Source organism: Serpula lacrymans (assembly GCF_000218685.1).
Source record: "Serpula lacrymans var. lacrymans S7.9 unplaced genomic scaffold SERLAscaffold_2, whole genome shotgun sequence".
NCBI classification, from domain to species: Eukaryota; Fungi; Basidiomycota; class Agaricomycetes; order Boletales; family Serpulaceae; genus Serpula; species Serpula lacrymans.
In genome coordinates, this window is record NW_006763291.1 from 1,807,821 (window position 1) to 1,833,712 (window position 25,892).

At 45.8% G+C, this 25,892-nt stretch overlaps 6 protein-coding genes across 6 annotated transcripts; 3 read left to right on the plus strand and 3 right to left on the minus strand.

The window, feature by feature from the left end:
- Positions 1-69: 69 nt before the first annotated feature.
- On the minus strand, positions 70-3,716 carry SERLADRAFT_457327 (uncharacterized protein; the record flags this gene model as incomplete). The annotated part of the gene is made up of 9 exons (XM_007313679.1): positions 70-554; positions 610-1,435; positions 1,484-1,615; positions 1,699-1,751; positions 1,864-2,002; positions 2,087-2,680; positions 2,884-3,001; positions 3,092-3,193; positions 3,268-3,716. 7 exons carry the CDS (start codon positions 3,405-3,407, stop codon positions 1,508-1,510), a joined length of 1,254 nt encoding a protein of 417 aa, XP_007313741.1.
- Positions 3,717-4,123: 407 nt separating this feature from the next.
- On the plus strand, positions 4,124-4,501 carry SERLADRAFT_457329 (uncharacterized protein; the record flags this gene model as incomplete). Its single annotated transcript, XM_007313680.1, has 1 exon — positions 4,124-4,501. The coding sequence occupies one exon, from the start codon at positions 4,253-4,255 to the stop codon at positions 4,484-4,486; it is 234 nt and encodes a 77-aa protein (XP_007313742.1).
- A 197-nt stretch (positions 4,502-4,698) lies between these two features.
- SERLADRAFT_457332 (uncharacterized protein) lies at positions 4,699-7,679 on the plus strand (the record flags this gene model as incomplete). Its single annotated transcript, XM_007313681.1, has 13 exons — positions 4,699-4,859; positions 4,922-4,989; positions 5,207-5,252; positions 5,333-5,435; positions 5,537-5,652; positions 5,902-6,022; positions 6,139-6,266; positions 6,326-6,360; positions 6,423-6,720; positions 6,780-7,001; positions 7,086-7,151; positions 7,208-7,354; positions 7,443-7,679. 12 exons carry the CDS (start codon positions 4,953-4,955, stop codon positions 7,522-7,524), a joined length of 1,401 nt encoding a protein of 466 aa, XP_007313743.1.
- Positions 7,680-8,008: 329 nt separating this feature from the next.
- SERLADRAFT_433479 (uncharacterized protein) lies at positions 8,009-10,269 on the minus strand (the record flags this gene model as incomplete). The annotated part of the gene is made up of 14 exons (XM_007313682.1): positions 8,009-8,312; positions 8,374-8,399; positions 8,453-8,493; positions 8,546-8,656; positions 8,716-8,811; positions 8,867-8,921; positions 8,980-9,056; positions 9,120-9,152; positions 9,201-9,228; positions 9,281-9,457; positions 9,513-9,545; positions 9,600-9,704; positions 9,773-9,967; positions 10,021-10,269. The coding sequence occupies 14 exons, from the start codon at positions 10,267-10,269 to the stop codon at positions 8,009-8,011; spliced, it is 1,530 nt and encodes a 509-aa protein (XP_007313744.1).
- A 6,950-nt stretch (positions 10,270-17,219) lies between these two features.
- SERLADRAFT_433481 (uncharacterized protein) lies at positions 17,220-18,275 on the plus strand (the record flags this gene model as incomplete). Its single annotated transcript, XM_007313683.1, has 1 exon — positions 17,220-18,275. One exon carries the CDS (start codon positions 17,220-17,222, stop codon positions 18,273-18,275), a length of 1,056 nt encoding a protein of 351 aa, XP_007313745.1.
- Positions 18,276-22,574: 4,299 nt separating this feature from the next.
- On the minus strand, positions 22,575-23,126 carry SERLADRAFT_433484 (uncharacterized protein; the record flags this gene model as incomplete). Its single annotated transcript, XM_007313684.1, has 2 exons — positions 22,575-22,790; positions 22,848-23,126. The coding sequence occupies 2 exons, from the start codon at positions 23,124-23,126 to the stop codon at positions 22,575-22,577; spliced, it is 495 nt and encodes a 164-aa protein (XP_007313746.1).
- Positions 23,127-25,892: the final 2,766 nt, after the last annotated feature.

Consider the following 25,892-nt stretch of genomic DNA (forward strand, 5'->3'; position numbering starts at 1 on the left):
GACTCGTCGCATATGGTGACGACTCGGATAGCGATTCAGATATGAAAATTTCCTCAACATCACCGTCCAGACCTGTCTCTGTGAAGGACAATACCCATGTAAGAGTCTTTACGTTGCAACCTGCTATAGCCGTTTCCCTCTTTGTTGGCTGTCCTTTCTGTCTGGGTTAGGATAAATCGTCGAAAGCACATCTCACTTCGTCTGCAGATGGTAATCATACTATTTACATTTTTTTAAATGATGCATTGACATAGTACTCGCTTCAGTTGGGCTTTTACCGAAATCACAAGTCATCATACGCCGCCCCGCAAACCTGAAGTCTCATCCTCGTGCTCATGTCTCAACCGATATCATGGGTGGTCCTAGTGTAAACGTCAACGCCCCGACACAAACCGTACAAGTACCAGTCGACCTAAATCAGGCCGGACCATCCACCGAACCGTCAGACGAGCTCGTTCGAACTCGGGCACTATTGCGACCTCCACCGATTCCTGGTTTACTCGACTGGGGAATACCTTCAGAATCAAAGACACCTTGTGATGTCACTATTGAGGTGCAGTAATTCTGTCAGTATCTCCTGACATTGATTCATTAATAAGATCCGTAGGCAAAACTCGCTCAATTTCACGCTCTTAAACGTGATCCCACAAATCCAAAGCACTTCAATGATTCCCTCATGTCCAATCGCTCCTTCCATAATCCTCACCTGTATGCTAAGCTTGTCGAGTATGTTGACGTCAATGAGCGTACAACGAACTTTCCCAAAGATACTTGGGATCCAAATGACGTCGAGCCCGAATGGTTTGCCAATAGCATCGGTAAGTGATTTCGCGTTCTCAGTATCGTGGGCCCTTGTTCATACTATCTTCCACTACGTTCTCTCCGACTGTGCGGATATTCTCCGCCGCATCCGTTCACCAAATTCGGCGTATCATTGAACACGTCCTCGTTCGATCGTGTACTTGTACCTACCCACAAAGCTGAGGTTCAGAAAGCTCGCTCCGAGAAGGCTTCTACATCAGAGGGAAAACGCTCGCAAATTGACTTTACATCTTCGAAAGCATCATCTTCCAGTCGAGCCCCAGGCAAGGATAGGGGAGGTCGTGGCCGAGGTCGGTTTCATCCCTACTCCAGCTCTCATTCTGAGGCGCAGAAAAGTCGGTGGGGATAGATTATGCCATTGCACCTTGATTAGTGTTTGTTTTTGCCGTAATGTTTTTTATATATCGATTTTTGCTTGTGCATCGTGGAAGCGTATGGCTTACATATATGTACTTGCTGAAAGGTACTCTTAATAAGATGTTGAGCGTCTGCGAGAGCTCAATCGAAATCCTCTCAAGTATTTGTATAAAAGTGTAAATATGATAAACGCTAAAGACACTAGTTTGCGAGTCCAACTGAATATTATCCGGAAATGTAGGCGTGAATGAGTTCACTAAAATTCCGTGATTGTCCTACTCCATGGGGTATAATCATCACATACAATACATCCTGCTCATCACACATCTCACTTCCAGGCTTGCACTAGCGTTTTACGCCAAGGTCGGGGAAGTAAGGCCATACAATGCGAATCGCTGGTTGGTCCGTACAGCACTTCAAAGTATCGTATATCGCCCTAAAATGGTAGAGATAGCACAAAGAACAAGAGTCAGAGTGGACATAAACGGAGAAGTGGATTCTATGAGATTTAGCACTCACATATGCGTACTTCACGATCTCCGCTCCCAGAAGCGAGCAACTGGCCATCGTGACTAAAATCAACAGTAGTCACTGTTAAAACAAATCATGTTTAGATGCCAGATATGCGTATTAGGAGATGGGAGTTGTGAAAAGGGGCCTTGTGGTTCGGCGGAAGATCCTTACCTGTATCACGATGCCCGACTACCCCAAACATAGGTTCGCCCTTCCGCAAATCCCATACTCTGACACTCCCATCACGCGATCCAGAAGCGAGTCGTAGTTCGCGGCCTGAGGATGTGCACGAAAGAGCGAGTATAGAATCCTAATATTTGTGCAGGAGACGAACAATCCAACCAACGAATGAATATGAGTGATGAGCTAGGAAGCAAGATGCAAGCAAACGAACTTTATGTCCTATTAAGGTCTTCACGCACTCTCCCTCACCTCTGCCTTCGGTTCGTACATCCCAAACTTTCAGCGTTCTATCCAAACTGGCACTCACTATCCCGAAGTCCGCGCTGTAAGATGATGTCGAGATAAAGAGAACGCCATAAATGCTGTCCGTGTGACCTTTTAGGTGTAAGGAGGGAGTTACATTCGAGGACAAGGACTCTCCATCATTATTATGGGTGGGTGGGACCTGAGAGACTGACAGATCCCACACCCTGACTATCCCGTCAAGAGACCCGGCCACGACGTACCGTTCAGAAGAGTCGATGGCAACGGACGTGAACGCGATCTTGGAACCATCGACTGAGTCGCTGTCTGAGGCGAAGCCGGCATTGGAGTCAGATTGGGACAGCGAGTGCTGAAGATTGTATTTCTTGACCACCTTTGTTTCGTCGCCATCTCGAACGATACTCCAAATTTTGATTGTCCGGTCTCCTGACGCGGACGCGAGGATGGAACCACTTGCTGAGAAAGACAGAGCGTAGACTTCGGAAGTGTGTGCAGCGAGGGTATGGATGTGGGTCATATTAAATGAAACAATGGAGAAGACCTGATATGAGTGGGAGTTAGTAGATGCAGAAAGTATAACTACAAGAATGAACAAGTGAATAAATGAAAATCAAACCATGAAGATCGACTTTTAGTATCGTCTCATCGCGTTGGAAAAATGTGAAGCATTGATATGAAAAGGGAAAGAGGCCCAATGAAAGAAAGCCAGCACGCTGAATTTGTAGATATGGAAGAGAGACGAACCCTAATTAGATTGTCCTCAGTACCAGCGACTAGGAGTGTTCCGTCAGGACTGATAGTGACGGCACGAACGTGGTTGGGTTTAGATCGAGAGTCACACTCGGCAGATTCAAATGGGCACCTGGAGGAGGATGGGCAGAATTACCATATAAAAAGGACAAGAAAAACGTTGAAATTAAGCAGGAAGGCAAAGACAGAGCACACTACGCACGTAATCTTAGCCCCATTCACAAGATCGTATAACAATACGACACCATCAGAGCCCACAGCGAGAAGGGAACCATCAGCGGAGAATTTGACACTGCATATCACACTGATGATAAATAATGCAAGACAGAGGTAGATGGAGTTAGGTATCAGAGCAATTAAAGACAAATCGACGCGTACCCATCGTGCACGAACCGCGCGGCGAGCTGGACGTCCATCTGGCGAGGTACACGAGGATTGAATATGGCCAGCCAGTCTGTAGATTCCTTTGTGAACTCTGGGGGGACACTTTGTGGATCGAGGGGGTCAAAGGAAGCCATGTTGAGCTGGATGTTGCTATAATACTTTGTGATGGTGGTACAGAAGAGAATGGTCCCATATTTCAAAAACCTGCCACGGTATCCTTATATGCATTCCTAGCTTGGCTCGATATGATAGACGCGATTGGCGACGCATTCTAGACTCTCTTTAAGTACTTATGAGATTGACAGTTGTGTTATAGATGGGTGGAGACAAGAAGCTGGGATAATTATAAGCGTGTTCTTGTGTGTATGACCACTCCACACGTACTCCATCGCCAGCTGGGCTACTTCCAGAAAGAAAGCACTTGGTGTAAAATATCTTTGATCAATTTTCATAGAAACTGAGATCTGCAACTATTTGGCCTCATTTGGGCCTCGCTTATGCGCACTCCAAGCTCTAACTTGGTCTACTACAATGTCAAACTTTTATCTTTCACTGAATAAAACGCATTTACTCTTTGTACCGACTTCATCGATACTCCTAGGCCCCACTGGCATCGTCAGCGAAACACGAATATATCAAGACCCCTTGGCGAGTACGACGACAGTGTCCCCACCTGGACTCGTCGTCCAAATTTCCTTACGAACCAAGGCTCGAAGTGACCCGGGCACCAAAGGTCGCATATATCAGGATTCTATAGACGTTCTTGCAGCCTATTTCCTTGCTCAAAAGGATATTACGGTCTGTCATCTTTACTTTTTGCGAGTGAAGCGAGACGGACGGTGTATTATCCAGACTGATTTTATGCTAATTGCCATGAATCTTTTTTATAAAATACTGTTGACAGGACGCAATCCAGCTCATCGTCGTCGCTCATCTCCGTTCAGCGTCGCGTTTGGCGTCTTTGCTGCCTGCTACCGTAATGATGGATGCCCCTGGGCTTGGTTACACGCTCACGGGATGTAAGTATGACCTGCCTGACACGGTTTACCACATAGTGCCATTCGACTCTCTGAACTGCGCTTCTGACTGTTGGTTTGCAGACAGAAAAGAGTGGAAGTATGGCCACGACAAGGTGTTCACCTGGGGCTCGGAACAGCTGGCACCAGCGCACGATAAATGGATTTTTGTCTTCGATGCAGGAGATGGACGGTAGAACGACGAGATCATCGATTAAGGTTGGAATGGATGTATTCGTATTCGAATCCTTTGAATGTTGTATCATCGTTTTCGTGACATGTCCACTGTGACACGGATTTGTAATTGGTATGTTAAGTCCGCAACATAGCGGACCGCACCTGCCTCATCCGGTCCGGATCCGCCCGCGCTGGCCCGGGATGATCGTCTCGAGTCGAATACAGGATCCGGGGTGGGCATAAGTGGTAGAGGACACTATAAATACGGGCGAACTCATCCACTCTCTGGTCACAACGAAGTCGTATCACTTGACCTTTCCTCTACCATCGCTAAATCTTATCATCAAGCCTTGCGGTACTCCGTGTCTACAATTAACTCTTGTCTTAGCTCGTGTGCTTATCTTCTCTGCTTCACGTTGGCTATATTATTGACCCGAATACCTTCGTTTTGTTAGCCATCGCACTCGAGCCATTCTGTCTCATCAAATGACTGGCGCAAAGATTACACATTTTGAAACCCATGGTGAGCTCACCCCTTTCCTTTTGTCTCCCCATGGCTCTTGCTGCGTCTCCGTCCATTCCCAAGTAGGTCATGCAGCATGACCGTGAATCGAGAAATATGTATCAGGAAATGAAGCCAGCTATGCTTTGGTTATTGCCAGTGCATATAAGCTGAGCCTTCGTCTAGTCCATGACCTTTGTTGTCTTCGTCTTGTGGCTAACTCTATATGTATATACAGACGTGCGATTCCCGACGTCACTCTCAGGCGATGGAACTGATGCTATGTTAGTTATTCTCTTCTCACTGCTACGACGTACTGTTAACTTTTCTCTTTTCTCTTTTCTTCATGGATCTACTAAATCAGGAACACGGACTGTGACTACTCTTCCGCTTATATCACGCTCTATACTTCCTCGTCCCTCGTCGGGCATGGCATGACATTCACTATCGGACGCGGAAATGAAATAGTGAGTAGATTCAACCCTCTATTTTGTTGTGCCCTCATTCACACGTTGTTTTATCATCTCTATCAAAATTCATCTCAAAACCACTACTTTCCTCATTTAAGGTGTGCCAAGCAATCAAAGAGGTCGCGTCTCGCCTTGTTGGACGTGATACCGAACAGCTATTCGCGAATATGGGTGCAGCCTGGGACCATTTACTGGCTGATCCTCAGCTGAGATGGTACGTCTGTTTCCGCATCTCGAGCGTCCTTTTATGCTCTAGAGCCTTGATTTACGAGCCGTATCTATACATCTATACTCCTATGCACGAACGATGCCCATCGTGTTATGTGTTCAGCCTTTGACAACGCTTTTCACACGGATGTGTATTTGGTAGTTCATCCATCTCGCTCGATGTTTCTCGGGCTTTCTCAATCTTTCAGTGTGGCGACGACATTCTACATCATGGATGCTGAAAATGTATACACAGGATTGGCCCCGAAAAAGGAGTAATCCATATCGCCACTGGTGCTGTCAATAACGCCCTCTGGGACATGTACGCACGTGCACGAAGTAAGCCCCTCTGGAAGTTGGTAGTAGATATGTCACCCGTCAGTTCCCTCCTTACCATTAGATTTCCTGCCCCTAGTTTATGTTGTACTTTTATACTCTGTTCTTTGTTTTTCGTCGGAAACGTTAGCTGACCCCATTTTGACCTGAATAACAGGAAGAACTTGTTAGCGCTACCGCCTTCCGTTATATTACCGATGCAATCACGCGCGAAGAAGCTCTCGCGATGCTCAAAGAGAAGGAGGCCGGGAAGAAGGACAGGGAGGCTAAAGTTAAAGAGCTGGGGTAAGCAGAACAGTAATTATATCATCTTTCTCTGCTCATTAACGTCTCGTCGGGCACAGATATCCCGCATACGTGACTTCTGCTGGATGGCTTGGTGAGTACTCTTTTTTTTACACTCACATATTACTGCTGTTGATGCAACTTGTTTTATTCTAGGCTATAGCGACGAAAAGGTCGCCCGTCTCACTAAAGAAGCTGTCTCAGCAGGGTTCAATCATTTCAAAATGAAAGTCGGTTCAAACGCTGCCTCCGACCTCCGTCGGGGCAAGATCATTCGCTCCATCATCGACGACCCCCAGTATCTCCCACCGGGTTCTTCTGGGCACTTGGGGCCTAGTGTCGAAGGCAAGAATGCAGGGCCAACCGGAGCTGTACTCATGATAGATGCGAACCAAGTCTGGGATGTGCCCCAAGCTATCGAGTACGTGAAGAGTCTGGAAGAAATTAAGCCATGGTAGGTCGACCTTCTTTTCCTTGGTCTGACATCCATTACAACTACAATCTTCTGCACAGGTTCATTGAAGAACCTACAGCACCCGATGATATCCTGGGACATGCCGCGATCCGGAGCGCACTCAAACCACACGGGATCGGCGTTGCGACAGGCGAGCACGCGCATAATCGCATGATATTCAAACAGCTCCTCCAAGCACAAGCGATTGACGTCTGTCAAATCGACTCTTGCCGTCTGGCTGGCGTGAGCGAGGTCCTGAGTGTTCTCTTGATGGCTGCGAAGTGAGCTTTTCTTGTGGTCCAGACTTCTATTACGGCGCCTACTTGATTTGCATGTCAATGTCGTACGCTGAAACTCGTTGCTAGGTTTGGCGTTCCTGTTTGTCCACATGCAGGCGGTGTTGGGCTTTGTGAATATGTCATCCATCTCAGGTACGTAACGCTCACTCGTCCTTCTCTTGGTTATCCAATCAAGCGACGTCTTACAGTCTGATTGATTATATTGCTGTCTCTGGCACGATGGAGCGTAATGTTCTTGAGTTCGTCGATCACTTACACGAACACTTCCTCTACCCATGTTCGATCAACTCTCGTGGAAGATATAACGTGCCGACAAATGCTGCGGAGGGATACAGGTGCGCTTTGATCGATTTCCTTCCTGAACCGTGGCTCTGACAGGTGGCATCTTGACATATTGATGCCCGTACCGTAATCAACCCACAGTATCGAAATGCATAAGAACAGCATCGCTGAATATGAATGGCCGAATGGCTCATATTGGGTGGAGGCAAAGGGCACAAAGTGATTCTGCAGGGTATATATATAAACACATATTCGAGGCGTAGGGAAGGATTAACTTTATAGATTATTTGCACTCGTTTCTACCTATCTTCTATACGTGCTCGTTCGTCGAAATTGCAGACAAAGAATGTATTTGTATTTTTATTCTAGTCTGACATGAAAGAGTCGTTTTATGGGCAGCAACTTGATCTTGATACATGTGGTAATTACGGCTCTAATTCTACAGGGTTTTGTACGCTACTATGAAAAGATCACAAGTAATCTAGCGTAGAACAGTGTCACCGAAGATAACCACATTAAATGTATACTATTTTAGAGGTAATCAAATCGTATGAGAAGGAGACTGAACCAGCTCTTCTATTCATTAAATAGTTATATCCGCTAACGTGGCAGTATGTCGTCGGGTTCCCGCGCGTTCAATGAATCGGGGGTTACCTATGCAAGTATGAGCTCTGCGGAGTCAATTCTGGCGTGTGTACCAGTCCGGCTCACACTGGTATGCGAGGGACCTCAATGATCCCTGTCCATGTTTCCTCATTATCAACTCCAGATTGCGTTGCTTCAGGACCGACGCCAGGCCGTGACTGCCGATGTGAACCATTGCAATGCTCTAGCGGCACATTATGCGGCCAGTGATAAGTCTCGTCGTCATCGGTCCTACTTCCAAACGTGAGCTGAGAAAATATCGATGTTATCGTGAGCCTGTTAGGGCCTAGCGTCGATAATCTTGTCATATCACGAAGGTTGAACAGAACGTGCGACGATAGTACACTATGCATAGCTAGCTGAAACCTTTGTTGATGCAAAGGGTGGAAGTGAGCTTGACTGGCTATAACTGCAAGAGTGTACGTACGTGTCAAGCAACCCGCTATACTCGGACTGAGACAAACTTTGGCTAAACCTAGCGCTACGCAATTCAAGAAATGACGTACTGGCGCAACGACGAAAACGAGGACGTTGACGGTAGAGAGGCCTGTTTTTCTCTGTGTCAGTTGTGATATTTGGTGGATACAATGAGAACTTACAAGCCAGACACACAATGTAGGAGATGCCGTCTTGATAGACTGTGTTTAGTAGCTGATGACGGCTAGAGCGGTGATGGCGGAAGTACTGGTATATCGTTAAAGACATTATGACTGGTTGCATTGCTCGTTGTGAACCAAGCTTGTATACTAGATAAATGAAATTGACTGACTGAGCTCGAAGACCAGCAGCATGCCGTAGTTGATCCCGAAGATCCTACTCCCTGCAGCTACAAAACAGCGTGGGGTCCTTTCAAAAGATGGAGCATCTACCCAACGTCAAGTAAATCCATCTGTTGTTCTCTCCAGACAGAAAGAACTTACATTGTATAGAACGCAGTTCATGGATTTCAATAAGTATAGTGGCAACCTCGGCAACCTAGAATCATCAGTTTTGTTAGCAGCTCCAGACTCATGATTCCACGTTAGACGCTCACAGAAATGTATAAGATGAATGCGATTAGCAGTTTCCTACTGCATTGGTACAATGCGTACGTTCGCAGTAATATTAGCCCTGTATGATAGCTCTAAATTATGGTGCGCGAAGACAGCGTCCACACTAACGAAATTGACATACCTTCCGCTGCCCAGATCCCAAACGTGTTTAGCCCTGAAACTCGTTTGAGTAGTAAAATGGAAAAAAGTTGATTCACCTCACATGATGCAGCATCATACCATGGCCGACACTGAGGTAATAAATAAGCGTCACCATTGCCTCGGGGGCAGAGAAAAACATACACTCGTCTCATGATATGGCATGAAAGTAACTGGAAGGGCCCGTTCGAACAAATCGAACATCAAAGTTCGAGAGAACTCACAGTAGAAATCCGTTAAGAGGCCAAGAAGAGGAATGTAGCGCGAACCAAAGAAGAATGTTTCTACAAGACCCCAGCTTCTAATCCATATGTGGCGTACCTAGGAATTGTAATGAACAGGCCAGAATTATCACAAAGTCACGGGATATACCTACCTCTTGATCAAATGTCAAGGAATAGTCAAAAATCTGGCGAGTGGATGTGAGAACACATTGGAAAACAAGGAATAACGGGATGCTCACCCAGATAGTAAAGCTGACAACTATAAGAGGAGCCCAACCGATTTTTTCAACACTATGATCAGCTTCAAAAAAACGTGCTAGTGGTGAAATCATACCTTTAAAGTACTATTTATGATAGGTTTCATGAATAGGTTTTAGCAGATGTTGTTAGAAGATTAAAGGAATAACGATACCTTGACTGTCTGCAAATAAGAAACGACTGAGGCTACATTGATCATCTGGTAAAGGTCCGCAGGCAGTGAGTCCAGAGGATGAACGTCCAATGGACAATTCGAAGGCTTACCTGCATTTATAGCACGTTGCCAAATTGACGTACGCTCGCTTGGTAGTCGGGAGGTTTCCGGTGCAGATATCATTGCGAACTTGTTCTGATTTGGTATCACATGCTCCAGATCTAAATTTTACCATCGAGTTAACGTACAGCTGGTAAAATGAATAGCAGCCTTCGCTCATTGGAGCGCTCAACTCGAATGGATAAGAAGAACCCACCAGAAAAGATCTTGGGTAAGCATATTCGCGGCTCGTCACTTTGGTGATCTGGATGGTGAACCTGAGCCTGACAGAACTTTCCAGGGATGACAGGAGACCCGTCAAGAAACAAGGCTGCTACCAGTGGATCAGATGCATCATACGTAACGCGTAAGGCATCGATGGCTCGTGGTACTATCATGCCAGTGGAAATAAACCGAATGCAGCTGGGACCGGGTAATTTAATTCATTTGGAGGAACCCCCGTTCGGTAGTAATAAGGAGGCCCATCATTGACCGTGTGTATAATGCAGCAATACGAGAATGTACACCTTGATCTAATAGAGAGACTCCGAAACAGTTCGAAGAGTCCAAGATTACAAGTCACGTGAAGCCGTTTGCGTAACAGCCCAATGTAGAAGCCTGCTGGTAAATTGTGAAATCATACACACTTGAATCACAAGTCTAAATCTACTAAATATACCATGGCCCTCCGGGGCAGACCTGGACCCGACATCTCACATTGTACAGTGCATTATTTGGGATACATTGCTTCATTATCACTGGTACATTAACACTAGGTCAAACTTTAGTAAGGTTAGTGGAAGCCCACTATGGCGGTGGACAACACTTAAAAGGGGAAACAAAGAATTGGAATCAAGATGTGATTTAAGGTGGGGAGAAACTAGTCTACTGTACCATATGTTGAGCAACAGGTTATATATGTGTAGTATAGTATTCCAACTGGCCATGATGATGCCATAATCAGTATGATGTCATGCTCCTTTGTGAGCGACGCTTACACGCTCCCCGGCTGAGTTTTGTTTTTGAGATTGTTTGAGCAAGAACCAGTCGTCAAGTGCTTGACAGTCCTCAAGGTCGGATCTTTTAAGCCATTCATTGTGTTTGGGAGGGTATTTTAACCATTGTATGAGGAATTGAGAACTGCCACCAACTTTTCGCTCATCAATTATGTGCTCGATGAATGCTTCTTCTGTGAGGCAACATTAAACTAAAACAAAAACGATACCCATCTCCGACTGCACTTGCAGGGAGTAAGAGGTACAAGGAGTTTGAGGTCGACAGATGCTAGAGATTATAGCAAGTAGAGGACTTGGAGTAAACTCAATGGTTTCTGTTGAGGAGTAAAGCGGGTAATCCAAGTAATAGAAAGCTAAAGAACAATACATGGGTATGTAGAGTTTTTATAGCTATTTGTCTATCCCTCAGACCAAAATTAGAATAAAGGAAAAGTGGTCTGAGGAAGAAACTATCCAATAAGAAAAAATATTTTCCAGGCACTGATGGGGCTTGGAGCTGGTTGGCGAGATCTCAGCTACTAGTCCTTACCCATTGTGCTGGCTGGCTGGGAGTACTACCCAGTCTCTGATCTGCAATATGAAGTGGTAACAATGGTTAAGAAAGCCTGCGAGGGCTATGAGGAGTAGGATAGCAAAGGATACCTCTAGCCCTAGAGCCAGAGGTGTAACAGGGAAAGCGTCTGAGAGCCAAGACATGGAACAAAAAGATATGAAAATAAGAAAATGAAAATGGTCCTTACATCTTCTTGGCTATCTGCTGTGAGGACAGAGCCAGGACAAATGAAGACACGGGAGGGGAAGAGTGAATCATTGTTCGCAACGTGCAGTTCAAGTAGGGAGACGTGGAACATCGGGAAGAGTTTTGAGGACTCGGGGGAGATCTAGTGTGTAGTTGGAGTGTTGATGGTCAGCTATTAATACTTTATAAGGACTGTCATTGCAAGGCATGAGCTTAGCAACATGGCTGTCTTTTTTTCAAATGTAATAGCATCTTTGGTTGTGTGTGGACAACATAACAAGGTCACTGACATTGTAAGCCGGGTTGGGTGCACAGTGTTTATCTGCGGAGGTGGCTTGAGAAGTCTTGGCTGCCAGAAGATTGTCTTGGGCTTCAGCAACGTCAAGCTCCCATTTGGAAAGGAAGTTGGCAGTGTTGTGAGTGTCGGCGTTATGCTCATCAGGGAGAATGAAGGGAGGGAGCAGGCGGGGAAAGCGTCCAATGTGGAGGTGAAAGGGAGAGAACCCTGTGCTGGCATTAATAGAATTCATTAGATTGAAGAGTATGAGTGGGAGGGCTTTGACCCATCCTTGTTGATTACAAGCTACAAAATATTGTAAACACTGGTTGACTGTCTTATTTGTGCGTTCATTTGCACCATCCGTTTGAGGGTGATATGAGGTAGAAAGTTTCAATTTGATGCCGGTGAGAGTGTGAAGTGGGCACCAGAAACGTGATAGAAAGAGCTTGCCGCGGTCGTTGGAGACAATATTGAGAGGAAGCCCTTTTTTGCAATACCAGTGGCCAAAAAACAATTTTGCGAATTGTTTGGCGGAGATATTGTCTCTCCAGGGGACAAGGCATATGTTGGAGTTGAGCCTGTCTGTCATAGTGATTAGCATGTTGAAACCGGAATCGTCTGGAAAGGGGCCAATAAAATTGATGGTGACGGAGCCACCTCGACCATCGGGGATAGGGATAGGATGTAAGGGCCCAGGCAGTTTTGTCGTTTGGGATTTGTTGCACATGCATCCGGAGCAGGCTGGGATGTAAGCCTCTGTGGGATTGCATCTCATATTTGGCCAGTAATAAGACATGCGCAGATGGGCATACAATATGTTGGCACCAAAGTGCCCGAGCACATTATGAGCTAGATGAAAGAGATGCTCGTGAAGTTTATTGATACGAGGGACAACAAGGCAATCTTTGGTGAAGAGGAGTTCATTGCAGAGGGAGGCACCAGGGACGGAGTCCAAGTTGAGCTTTATCTTGAGGCAGAATGGGTCTGCTTGGTAACCGTCACAAATTTGATTAAGCAGGGAGGCATCAGGCATCACAGAAAGCACGGGAGCTACGATATGGGAAGCAGTCGTTGAGGAAGTTAGGAAATGGAAGAGACGGGAAAGGGCATTGGAAACTAGGTTGTCTTTGCCCTTGAGGTAAACAATGGTGAGGTTGTATTGTGCCATGTATTTGGCCCAGCGTGCTTGTCGTCGAGAAAAATTATGTTGTGTAGCAAAGTTTTCTAGTGTGCAATAGTCAGTGAAAATTGTGATAGATGCACTCCGGAGTTCCACCCTCCATTTCTTCAAGGCTCTGATGATGACAAGTAATTCCTTTTTGTGGACAGGGTAGTGCACTCCGGAGTTCCACCCTCCATTTCTTCAAGGCTCTGATGATGGCAAGTAATTCCTTTTTGTGGACAGGGTAGTTGAGTTTGGTGTCATGTAGATGGAATTGAAGGCTACAGAATGCACTGTTTATCAAGTTGTGCCCCATGGTAGTATAGTGCCAGTGCAACAATTGCTGGTGTCCGTAGTGAAGAAGATTTTGTTGTCTCCCAGGTTGTCGTGGTCAATGGTTGTGAGGCAGGAAGGGCTAGTTACCATGTTGTTGATAGCCTGGAAGTTGAGCTGATGTTCAGAAGTCCAAGGCGGGAATTTCTTGTCGGCTTCTTTGGTGGTGAGCTGGTTGAGGGCGACAGTGTGAGATGTGAGAGTAGGGAGATGACAAGATAGGTATTGTGCCAGGCCCAAAAATGCTCTAACGTCAGTAGCGGAATGGGGGGTGGGCCATTCAAGTAGGTGAGCAATTTTCTTCTTATCAGGTTCAATGCCAAATTGCAAGATGTAATGGCCAAGGAAGTCAATCTTGGTATTGAAAAGTGAGGTTTTCTTTGGGGAGCAGTATAAGGCCGCCGCTTGAAGGGCGTCAAGAATGGCAAAAATGTTGTGCGTGTGTTCTTTGACAGTTTGGGACTAGATGATTATGTTGTCGAGATATACATGGCAGATTTTGCCAAAAAGGTGTTGGAGGGCTGCGGACATGCAAAGTTGATAGACAGTAGGGGCATTCCGGACGCCTATGGGCAGGCATTATTGTCCATTCATAAAGACCAAAGGACTGCCAAATATTTGATGTTGTTGGGATGAACTTTAGTCTGGAAGAACAAATCAGTCATGTCCATTTTTCCAAATATTTTTCCTTTGGCACAGTCTCACAGGATGTCCTCAATGCAAGGAAGCGGGTGATTATCAGGATTTGTATTGAGGTTTAAGAGATGAAAATCATTGACCCAGCAAGAAAGTACGTTTGGGTCAGCTTTTGGAATGATAAAGGCAGGAGATGAGTGGGGACTTTCAGATGGGCAAATGTGACCATTTGCAATATGGAGATCAAGGAGAGTCTTCCAGGCCTCTCGGTATTTACGTGGGCAACTGTAGGAGCGAGTTTGAATAATCATCTGGGGATCCTTCAGATGTACGCAAAAGAGAACATTGGATGGTAGCGTGTTGTTGTGTGGGATATTGGCCGGGAAACTGTTACAATTGACGTACCAGTACCTACTTATGCTTCACTTTTCGTACTTTTACTTTGACTTTTTCCAAGTCACATGACCATTTACTTTACTTTACATTTTCGGACTTTTTATAAGTCACATGACCAATCATGTGACACATCACATGACCAGTGTCTGGGCTCACCATGTGACCGGTCACATGCTAAACATTGGACTTTAAACTTTATTTACAACTGTACAGTACCTCATGTATTTTAGTATATATACAGGAGCAATACATGGGGAAGGACTCAGCAAGTTCTCCTGTTGTCTACCAACAACTAACTTGTCAAAACCTAATGGGTAACCACTCCCACCTCTTCCTCTTCTTTTGAGTGTTGTTTCATTGTGCTCCAGTGCCCCAAGACTGTGTCTTGTTGGTGTTGTCACAGAAATGGTGTCGATGATGAGAACTGTTGTTAGAAAACCACACACAAAAACAAACAAACACACAATCCTCCCAGATTCCACGGAACTTGTTTATGGGCTTTGCCTCCTAGAACAGTGGAGTGGTCTGGTTGTTCGTGGGGTGGTACGTATAAAGATCCTTCAAAGTAAAACCCAGAGGTGTATGAGTGTGGGTTTTGAGGAGGATGGATAGTTGAATTTATATAAAGATAGGGGCTTTGTGGCGAGTATGGACGAGCACTACCTTGCTAATCGTAGCACAAGGTAGGTTTGAGAACAACGAGGATGACAAAGTGACAAGGTTCCCAGTGATAGCAGGCTCCTGACGCACAAACTGTAGTGCTCAGAAGGACTCTAATCGAAGGGGATGACAATCACTTTCAAAAAGTGACAAGTGACGATGACAGCAGTTGACAGTGGTAGCAGTGGGAAGTGTTGTGACCACACTAAATCACAAGTAGGAGAGTAGTGAACTTGAGATTAGAGAAGAAGTCTGGATTGGATTTCTTGTTCTTTTTACAAGGTAAAATACAGGGGTTTATATAGTGAAAGAAAAGTAGGCTATGCACAGTATAGCTGTGCAAAAAGAATGAGAAAGAACATGAAGGAAGGAATGTATGCTGACGAATCCTGCGTAGGTAGTACAGGATAAGATTGTCAAAAAAGGAAAAGAAAGAGATAGAACAATGAATGCTGTGAGTAATGTCACAGGTTTGTACAGCCATAAAGTAAAGTCCAATAGCAAAAAGAGAGCAGGAAAATCATGATGTCATGGGAAGATGCAGTAAAAAAAGGGCAAGGCAAAACACTATCACTATCAGTATCAACACAGTTCCTTTATTGTCAGTCAGGCATTCTAAAAAAATATGTGTCCATAAAAATGATTCGAAAATCAAAAATAATCGCACTGTAAATGAATGTTCTGCTGAAGAAAAAGAAACTGGAGCCACCGGTCCACCACCTAGTCCAAATCCGACAGTTCCATGGCCTTACCAATGGACTGGTTGTGTTGGACCACCTGATCAAACAAGGGAGGGAGAGGACTAGTTCCAATTTGGAACAAGTGAGTCCCAGGGAGCGTGTGGTAGGTGTAGCTGTAGCAAAGACGATGGACAAAAGATAAGTGTACCCAAGTGAATGGGACAGCGATGAACATGGGCGACGCAAGGGGATGAACCTTCTCCAGCTCAAAAACTACCCACCCACGCTCCAACCAGGCAAGACGAGCGACCGATGTTTTGATAGTATATGATGGCAGATCGACGTCATGAAGATGGACCTGTTGCCCTATTTGGACCGGCCGCCGGGGCTTTGCTGATATCAGCAGTGGCATGTGGTAGTCAACGGATCGGCAACGGAAGTGGATAGGAAGTGGTGACATCAGAAATGGTGGGGGTGCAAATAAGATGAGGAGGAGGAGGGTGGAGGTGACGGAAAAGTGGATTAGAATGGGGATCCAGAAACGACCGTCAGGTGAGAATAAAAAGGAGAGGAAGGGGCCCATGGTGGGGCTGGGCAAAGGAAGGGGAGTAAGGGAAACGACAAAAGCGAGGGCGCAATGCAATGTGTAGCCAGTGGCGACGCAAAAATTTGCCGAAATGCCGAAACATGGAAAGTACCGGATGGAAAAGCAAAGGTGAGCGTGACTGGATTGCCTAATAGAGGTGGTGCTGATCAGCCACAAGTTCAAAAAGGGCAATATTAATCACTATTCCACGTGGCACTGTGCCTGTGTGGCGCAAAGGCGAGTCTTTTGAATATTCACTTCATTATTGACACTTGTCCATGCTACCAATCAACTTTGGTGCATGACAGCGCCAGAGTAACTAACTCTTGGTTGTTGCATTAGGACTTGCTCTTCTACTCTCTTGCACGATTGTGCAAAAAGTCCCACTGGGCACCCGGACTCTAGGGTGAAGGAGATTTGGTTATTGGTTGGGAATATCCCACATAGCAGATAGGTGTGCTCCTAGCGACGGCCTTGTAGTGGTTTGGGAGAAGAACCAATACCTTCAATACGCGGCCCCCAGCGTTAAGGGGAGCACTTAGCTCAGCAGTCGGTGTGGAACCACTGTTGATTAGAATTTACATACAAAATTTCACTTTTTCTTTCCTCTGACCAGGCCGGGCACTTGCCTCCGCCAGTCTGGAGAATGGGTTGACAGCTTAACAAGCGGACCACCCCCTGACAACCGTTCAGACCAGGGTTTATTATGAATACCTTTTTATACACTCTTTCAAATACCATAGTGTGGGTAGTCGGAGATTAAGATCCGATACTCAGCAGGGAAGAGGTAGATCCGCAGATAGCAAGCGGGGACCCCTTTTTACATTTTTTTATTTACTTTACCAAGAGAACAAGTTGACATGTCGTCACAAACACCTGACGTCAACGCTCTGTTGCACAACATGTGTGCACAGATCTTCGCGTTAACTATGCAACTCGCCGAGCTACAGGCAAACCCTCCTACCCCCTCGGTAGAGAAAAAGTTCAATAAGAAAGTCGAAGTTGTCGCTGACCCTGGCGCCTTCAAGGGAGACAGAGCACAATTTGCCGAGTGGTGGATCAAACTCCAAATATGGGTTCAGGCAAATTGGGATGCATTTGCCAACGATTTCGAGGTAGCCACTGCGGTGCTATCTCGACTAAAGGGACCTGTGGCGGGTCAATACGCCCAAGTTAGAATGCAGGAGTGCTACACCGCGGGAGTGTGGCCCACCTGGGACAATCTCAAAGTAGAGATTGAAAAATATTTCAAGCCGCAAGCTGAGCGTGACTGGGCGCGTCAGCAAATTCGTTCCTTCAAACAAGGCAACATGAGGACTGATGACTTTGTAACCCGGTTCCTGGCCCTCTCCATCCAAGGGGGTCTTGGTAATGAACATGCAGTAGAGCTGCTGGAACGCAATGTGAACCCCCACATTGCAGAACAGCTTTACCTACAGGATATGAGAAATGAGAATCTCTCTCAAGCAGCAGAGGAGGTTCGAAAAATAGGTAGGGCCATAGAACTCTACAAAATGCACCAAGGTGGCGAGACCACCAAAAACAACCAATCCCAGAGGCGCCCTGGGTCATCAAACCATCATAATCATTCTCACGGGTTCAAGCTGTTCAGGCTGCAACCAGGGCAGGGAGCCCCCATGGATATCGGCGCGGTCCAAGGAGGACAGATGCGCAGATTCAAGGGGAACTGCTACAATTGCAGCCAAGAGGGACACATGTCCCGAGACTGCAGAAAAGGAGCGCATGCTGCTCAACAAAAAAATAATCAAGGGCGCCAGGCGTGCCAATTAGAATCCGAAAAACCGGACAATCGGCTCCAGACTCTGGCTGGTCGATCCTATGACAAAATCCGGGCCTTCTTCTACGATCAGCAGGCTGCTGAAATGAAGGCTCAGGGAAAAGAGTTTGGAGCTTAGGTCACTTGGGTGCCTTCACTCCACGAAACAATGAAGTAAACCACAACAAAGTGGCCCCTGCTCCGGGGTGTTGCACGAGCAATAATGGAAAGAAGGGGATGGCTCCCCAATTTGTAAATAGATTTCAAAATTTATCAGAAATATGTACTTGTATGAAGCATTGTAACTGTAATACTTATGATACTACCGCTGCACCAGCGTCTCCCTTGGAGCGTGGCCCTGGCGAGACAAATAATATGGTGCTTGATTCTGGTAAAAATAAAATAGAAAAACATGTAGCTTTCAATACCTCTTCTTCTTTGTTGGAGCCACCCTTTCCCGAAATCCCAAAATGTGTGTTGATGCGCACATATTTATTCCAAAAAGAGATCCATTTAGACGTTGGTGTGGAAAACCTTGCCCAGGGCATAGTACACCCAACCAGCGCACTGCTTAATTCAGGCGCTAACGGAATCTTCATAGATCAGGCTTGGGCGGAGCAAATTGGACTCCCCCTTATAAAATTAGATGTATCTATTCCCGTCTATAATGTTGACGGTAGGCTCAACATAGGTGGCTGTATCACACACAAATGTTCCTTTGTTGTCGAGTACCAAGGACACAGGGAACGAGTCACTGCCGAAGCTACCCAACTAGGGAAGATTAATTTAATCTTGGGCTGGACCTGGCTATTCAAACACAATCCTGAGATTGACTGGCAGACAGGGGTTGTCACATTGTCACATTGCCCTCATGAATGTGTGAACTTGGGTAAACCGAATCACGTCCGTCACAATGAGCGTCTTGAGAAGATAAACGCTGGTCACGTTTATGAGCTCAGATCTCTAGAAAAGATCAACAATGACAATGATGAGGTAAAACCCGAGGAAGAGATTAAGAGGCTGGTACCTCCCGAGTACTGTGACTTCTGGAAAGTCTTTTCAAAACATAAATCAGAGCGCTTCCCAGAGGCTAAGCCTTGGGACCATGCTATAGATTTGAAGGACCATGCTATAGATTTGAAGGACACCTTCAAGCCGAGAAAAGGACACATGATACCACTCTCTGCTCCAGAAAGAGATGAGGTATCAAGTTTCATAGACGAACAGCTTAGGAAGGGTTACATCAGACTTTCCAAAAGCCCTATGACGTCCCTGGTGTTCTTCATTCCTAAAAAGGATGGTAAGAAGCGTATGTTTATGGACTATCGTTACGTGAATGAGCACACGGTTAAAAATGCGTATCCACTGCCTTTGATCAGTCAGCTAGTAGACAAATTGGCTGGTGCCAAGATCTTGACAAAAATGGATCTCAGATGGGGGTACAATAATGTACAAATCAAATAAACAGATGCTTGGAAGGCCGTGTTCACGTGCCACCAAGGATCCTTTGAACCCCTTGTTATGTTCTTTGGGTTGACCAACTCACCGGCGACCTTCCAGAGCATGATGAATGAGATCTTTGTGGATACGCAAAACTGTGTCGTCATCTACATTGACGATTTATTAATATTTACGAAGTCGGACGATGAGGCTGAGCATGACAGGATCATGCAAGAAGTCCTTCGACGCTTACAGGAATGGGACCTATTTGTCAAACCCGAAAAATGTAATTTTAAAGTGAAGGAAGTAGATTTCCTCGGTATGATAATAGGCCAGAACGGAATCAGGATGGACCCTGAGAAAGTTCAAGCTATATTGGACTGGCCAGAACCTACTCGCGTCAAAGGAGTTAGGGCCTTCCTTGGCTTGGGAAATTTCTACTGAAGGTTTATCAAAAACTTCGCAAAAATCATGAGACCGTTGAACGATCTCACTAAAAAGGACATTGTTTGGCACTGGGGCGCCAAGGAACAAGAAGCTTTCAATAAGCTTAAACAGGCATTTACAACGGCGCCCATATTAGCATTTCCAGAATTGGACAAAGAGTTCCGGCTAGAAACCAACTCTTCTGATTTTGCTACTGGGGCTGTTCTATCAATTAAATAACCTGGCAATCTTTGGAGGCCTTGTGCCTATTTATCACATAGTTTGTCGTTTACAGAGCGCAACTATCAAATATATGATAAGGAGATGCTGGCCCTCATTAGAGCTCTAGAGCATTGGCGGCACTACTTAGAAGGTGCTAGACACCAATTTGAAATTTGGACTGATCATAAAAATCTGGAGTATTTTATGACGGCCCGAGACTTGAACCAAAGACAAGCCCGCTACGCGGTATACTTGTCAAGGTTTAATTATAAATTAATTCATAAGCCTGGAAGCTCTATGGGGAAAGCGGACACTTTGTCCAGAAGAGAGGATCATGCCAACGGCATTGAAGATGACAACAAAAGTGTGACCCTGATAGACCAATCAAGGGTTGCCAATGTTAGAATCGGGCAAGATTCCGATCTTCTGGAAGTCTTCAAGAAAGACATCTCCTCAGAAGAGAAGGCGCGCCTTGATGGCAATGAACACTATTTATGGGAAGACAGGCTCTTCCATTTTAAAAATAGAATCTATGTGCCTGAGTCCGCAAGGATCAAGGCAATAGATAGACATCACGACACTCCAGTGGCTGGGCACCCTGGGTGGCAACGAACAATGGAGTTAATCTCCAGAAACTATATGTGGCCTGGCATGGTCAAAGTCATACAGGAATACGTAAAATCCTGTCTGAGATGTGCTATGGCTAAGAATTCTCATCAACCGCCGGCCGGTAAACTTATGCCGAATCCGATACCAGCTGGTCCCTGGCAGGATATATCGGTTGACTTTACGACGGATCTGCCCGAGTCAAATGGGTATGATTCAGTAATGGTGGTAGTAGATCGCTTCTCCAAAGAAGTGGTATTCATACCCACCAACAAAACTATTACTGCTGCTGGTACGGCAGATTTATTCAAAGATTTTGTATGGTCCATCCATGGGTTACCAGAAACGGTTATCTCCGATAGAGGGCCACAATTTGCTAGCGAATTTACGAATTATGGAAGATGCTGGGCATCAAACCTAAATTATCAATGGTGTTCCATCCACAGACTGATGGACAAACGGAGAGACTCAACCAGGAGTTGAAACAATATCTCCGGATATTTATCAATGACAGGCAGACAGATTGGGCCAAGTGGCTAAAGATAGCCCAGTTCTCTTATAATATCAAACAGTCGTCAGCTACAGAAAAAGCACCATTCGAGGTTACTAGATCGTACCTCCCCAGAATGGGTGTAGAACCTGGTAAAAGCAAGAACGAGGCTGCTGAGAACATGGCCAAAGACATGAAGACCATATTGGACGAAATGCGCAAAGCACTATTTAAAATTGCAGATCAGATGAAAGACAGGGCAGAGCATAGATGCTCTAAAGCCCCTGACTACAAGGTCGGCGACCTGGTCTGGTTAGATACCAACCACTTAAAATTAAAGGATCAGCAGTCTAGAAAACTGACCGAAAAGTGGATTGGCCCTTATTGGATTAAGGAAGTCAAACCCAACGCGGTGGAGCTGGAACTCCCAAAATGAATGAGGGTAGTACCCACGGTCAATATTAGCTGTGTGAAACCCTACAAAGGGCCACTGCCGGGACAGCGTGTAGACCGGCTCAGACCGGTTGTAGTCACCCAGGAAGGTGAAGAAGAGTTCGAAGTCAAACGGGTGGTGGATGCACGCTTGAAGCATGGCAAATTAGAGTTTCTAGTCCTATGGAAGGGCTATGGAGATGAGGACAGAACATGGGAACCAGAAGCCGATCTGGAAAATTCCCGCAACGCTGTTCGAGAATTTTATTCTAAGAACCCCTCAGCTCCTAGGAAGCTTAGAGGCATGGACTCAAAACTTTTTAATTCCTTTTTTCAACCTATGCCCAAAAATTTAACTACCACCTCCGGTATTTGGTCTCGCCTGGAAATCGAGCCTTAGAAGGGGGGTAGTGTTACGATAACACAATTTTGGGACCTTTCCTTCTTTTTCATTCTCCGCTTTAACCTTGTATACTTTAGCTTTCACACATGGTGCCACGCGGCACTTCCCCTTTTGTTCAAACTCCTCTTTCTCGTACCGCGTTGCCTTCTTCTTATTTTAGATACAACTCTCTCACACAGTGGAGCTGGTCATGCGGGCTAGGCCCCATGACATCATCAGCCACTAACTTTATCAACTGTACAGTACATAAGTACAAACACTCTGTATTAGTATATATACCCCAATAGATCCAGGAAACTCCTCAGCGAGTCCTCCTGTTGTTCACCAACAAACTCTCTGCAGCCTAAGGGGTAACCACTTCCCATTCACTACCCTTATAGTGTGTTCTTGTGTGAGCCAGAGTAACTAACTCTTGGTTGTTACACCAGCAGTTCTACTGCATGTTCATTTCCTAGACCCCCTTGGATAGAGAGGGCCAGGAACCGGGTTACGAAGTCATCCGTCCTCATGTTTCCTTGCTTGAAGGTACAGATTTGCTGACATGCCCAGTCACGCTCAGCTTGTGGTTTAAAATATTTTTTGATCTCAATTTTGAGATCGTCCCAGACAGGCCACACTCCTGCGGTGTAGCACTCCTGCATTCTAACTTGGGCGTATCAACCTGCCACAGGTCCTTTTAATCGAGATAGTACCGCAGTTGCTACCTCAAAGTCGTTGGCAAACGCATCCCAGTTTGCCTTGACCCAAATTTGGAGCTTGATCCACCATTTGGCAAATTGTGCTCTGTCTCCCTCGAAGGCGCCAGGGTCAGCGATGACTTCAAATTTCTTATTGAACTTTTTCTTGACCGAGGGGGTTGCTGCAGGGGGGTGCACCTGCAGTTCGGCGAGTTGCGTAGTCAACATCAAAATCTGTGCACACATGTTGTGCAACAGAGTGTTGATGTCGGGTTGTTGACTTTGCGATGACATGTCAACTTGTTCTCTTGGTAAGGTTAAAAAAATGTAAAAAGGGGTCCCCGCTTGCTATCTGCGGATCTACCTCTTCCCTGCTGAGTATCGGATCTTAATCTCCGACTACCCACACTATGGTATTTGAAAGAGTGTATAAAAAGGTATTCATAATAAACCCTGGTCTGAACGGTTGTCAGGGGGTGGTCCGCTTGTTAAGCTGTCAACCCATTCTCCAGACTGGCGGAGGCAAGTGCCCGGCCTGGTCAGAGGAAAGAAAAAGTGAAATTTTGTATGTAAATTCTAATCAACAGTGGTTCCACACCGACTGCTGAGCTAAGTGCTCCCCTTAACGCTGGGGGCCGCGTATTGAAGGTATTGGTTCTTCTCCCAAACCACTACAAGGCCGTCGCTAGGAGCGCACCTATCTGCTATGTGGGATATTCCCAACCAATAACCAAATCTCCTTCACCCTAGAGTCCGGGTGCCCAGTGGGACTTTTTGCACAATCGTGCAAGAGAGTAGAAGAGCAAGTCCTAATGCAACAACCAAGAGTTAGTTACTCTGGCGCTGTCATGCACCAAAGTTGATTGGTAGCATGGACAAGTGTCAATAATGAAGTGAATATTCAAAAGACTCGCCTTTGCGCCACACAGGCACAGTGCCACGTGGAATAGTGATTAATATTGCCCTTTTTGAACTTGTGGCTGATCAGCACCACCTCTATTAGGCAATCCAGTCACGCTCACCTTTGCTTTTCCATCCGGTACTTTCCATGTTTCGGCATTTCGGCAAATTTTTGCGTCGCCACTGGCTACACATTGCATTGCGCCCTCGCTTTTGTCGTTTCCCTTACTCCCCTTCCTTTGCCCAGCCCCACCATGGGCCCCTTCCTCTCCTTTTTATTCTCACCTGACGGTCGTTTCTGGATCCCCATTCTAATCCACTTTTCCGTCACCTCCACCCTCCTCCTCCTCATCTTATTTGCACCCCCACCATTTCTGATGTCACCACTTCCTATCCACTTCCGTTGCCGATCCGTTGACTACCACATGCCACTGCTGATATCAGCAAAGCCCCGGCGGCCGGTCCAAATAGGGCAACAGGTCCATCTTCATGACGTCGATCTGCCATCATATACTATCAAAACATCGGTCGCTCGTCTTGCCTGGTTGGAGCGTGGGTGGGTAGTTTTTGAGCTGGAGAAGGTTCATCCCCTTGCGTCGCCCATGTTCATCGCTGTCCCATTCACTTGGGTACACTTATCTTTTGTCCATCGTCTTTGCTACAGCTACACCTACCACACGCTCCCTGGGACTCACTTGTTCCAAATTGGAACTAGTCCTCTCCCTCCCTTGTTTGATCAGGTGGTCCAACACAACCAGTCCATTGGTAAGGCCATGGAACTGTCGGATTTGGACTAGGTGGTGGACCGGTGGCTCCAGTTTCTTTTTCTTCAGCAGAACATTCATTTACAGTGCGATTATTTTTGATTTTCGAATCATTTTTATGGACACATATTTTTTTAGAATGCCTGACTGACAATAAAGGAACTGTGTTGATACTGATAGTGATAGTGTTTTGCCTTGCCCTTTTTTTACTGCATCTTCCCATGACATCATGATTTTCCTGCTCTCTTTTTGCTATTGGACTTTACTTTATGGCTGTACAAACCTGTGACATTACTCACAGCATTCATTGTTCTATCTCTTTCTTTTCCTTTTTTGACAATCTTATCCTGTACTACCTACGCAGGATTCGTCAGCATACATTCCTTCCTTCATGTTCTTTCTCATTCTTTTTGCACAGCTATACTGTGCATAGCCTACTTTTCTTTCACTATATAAACCCCTGTATTTTACCTTGTAAAAAGAACAAGAAATCCAATCCAGACTTCTTCTCTAATCTCAAGTTCACTACTCTCCTACTTGTGATTTAGTGTGGTCACAACACTTCCCACTGCTACCACTGTCAACTGCTGTCATCGTCACTTGTCACTTTTTGAAAGTGATTGTCATCCCCTTCGATTAGAGTCCTTCTGAGCACTACAGTTTGTGCGTCAGGAGCCTGCTATCACTGGGAACCTTGTCACTTTGTCATCCTCGTTGTTCTCAAACCTACCTTGTGCTACGATTAGCAAGGTAGTGCTCGTCCATACTCGCCACAAAGCCCCTATCTTTATATAAATTCAACTATCCATCCTCCTCAAAACCCACACTCATACACCTCTGGGTTTTACTTTGAAGGATCTTTATACGTACCACCCCACGAACAACCAGACCACTCCACTGTTCTAGGAGGCAAAGCCCATAAACAAGTTCCGTGGAATCTGGGAGGATTGTGTGTTTGTTTGTTTTTGTGTGTGGTTTTCTAACAACAGTTCTCATCATCGACACCGGCCTGGTCAGAGGAAAGAGAAAGTGAAGTTTTGTATCTAAATTTCTAATCAACAATAGTTCCACACTATTGCTGAGCTAAAGTACTCCCCTTAACACTGGGGGCCATGTATCAATGATTGTCTCTTCTCCCAGAGCACTACGAAGCCGTCGCTAGGAGCGCACCCTTCTGCTATACGGGATATTCCCAAAAATAACCCCTTAACCCTGGGGACCGGGTTTGCACAACGTGTGAGAGAGTAGTAAGAGCAAGTCCTAATGTAACAACCAAGAGTTTGTTACTCTGGCGCACAACTCAGACAAGCCAAAAGATAATGAAGAGGGAGTAGCTACCCTTTAGGTTTCAACAAGTTAGTTGTGAGGATACAACAGGAGGACTCACTGAGGAGTC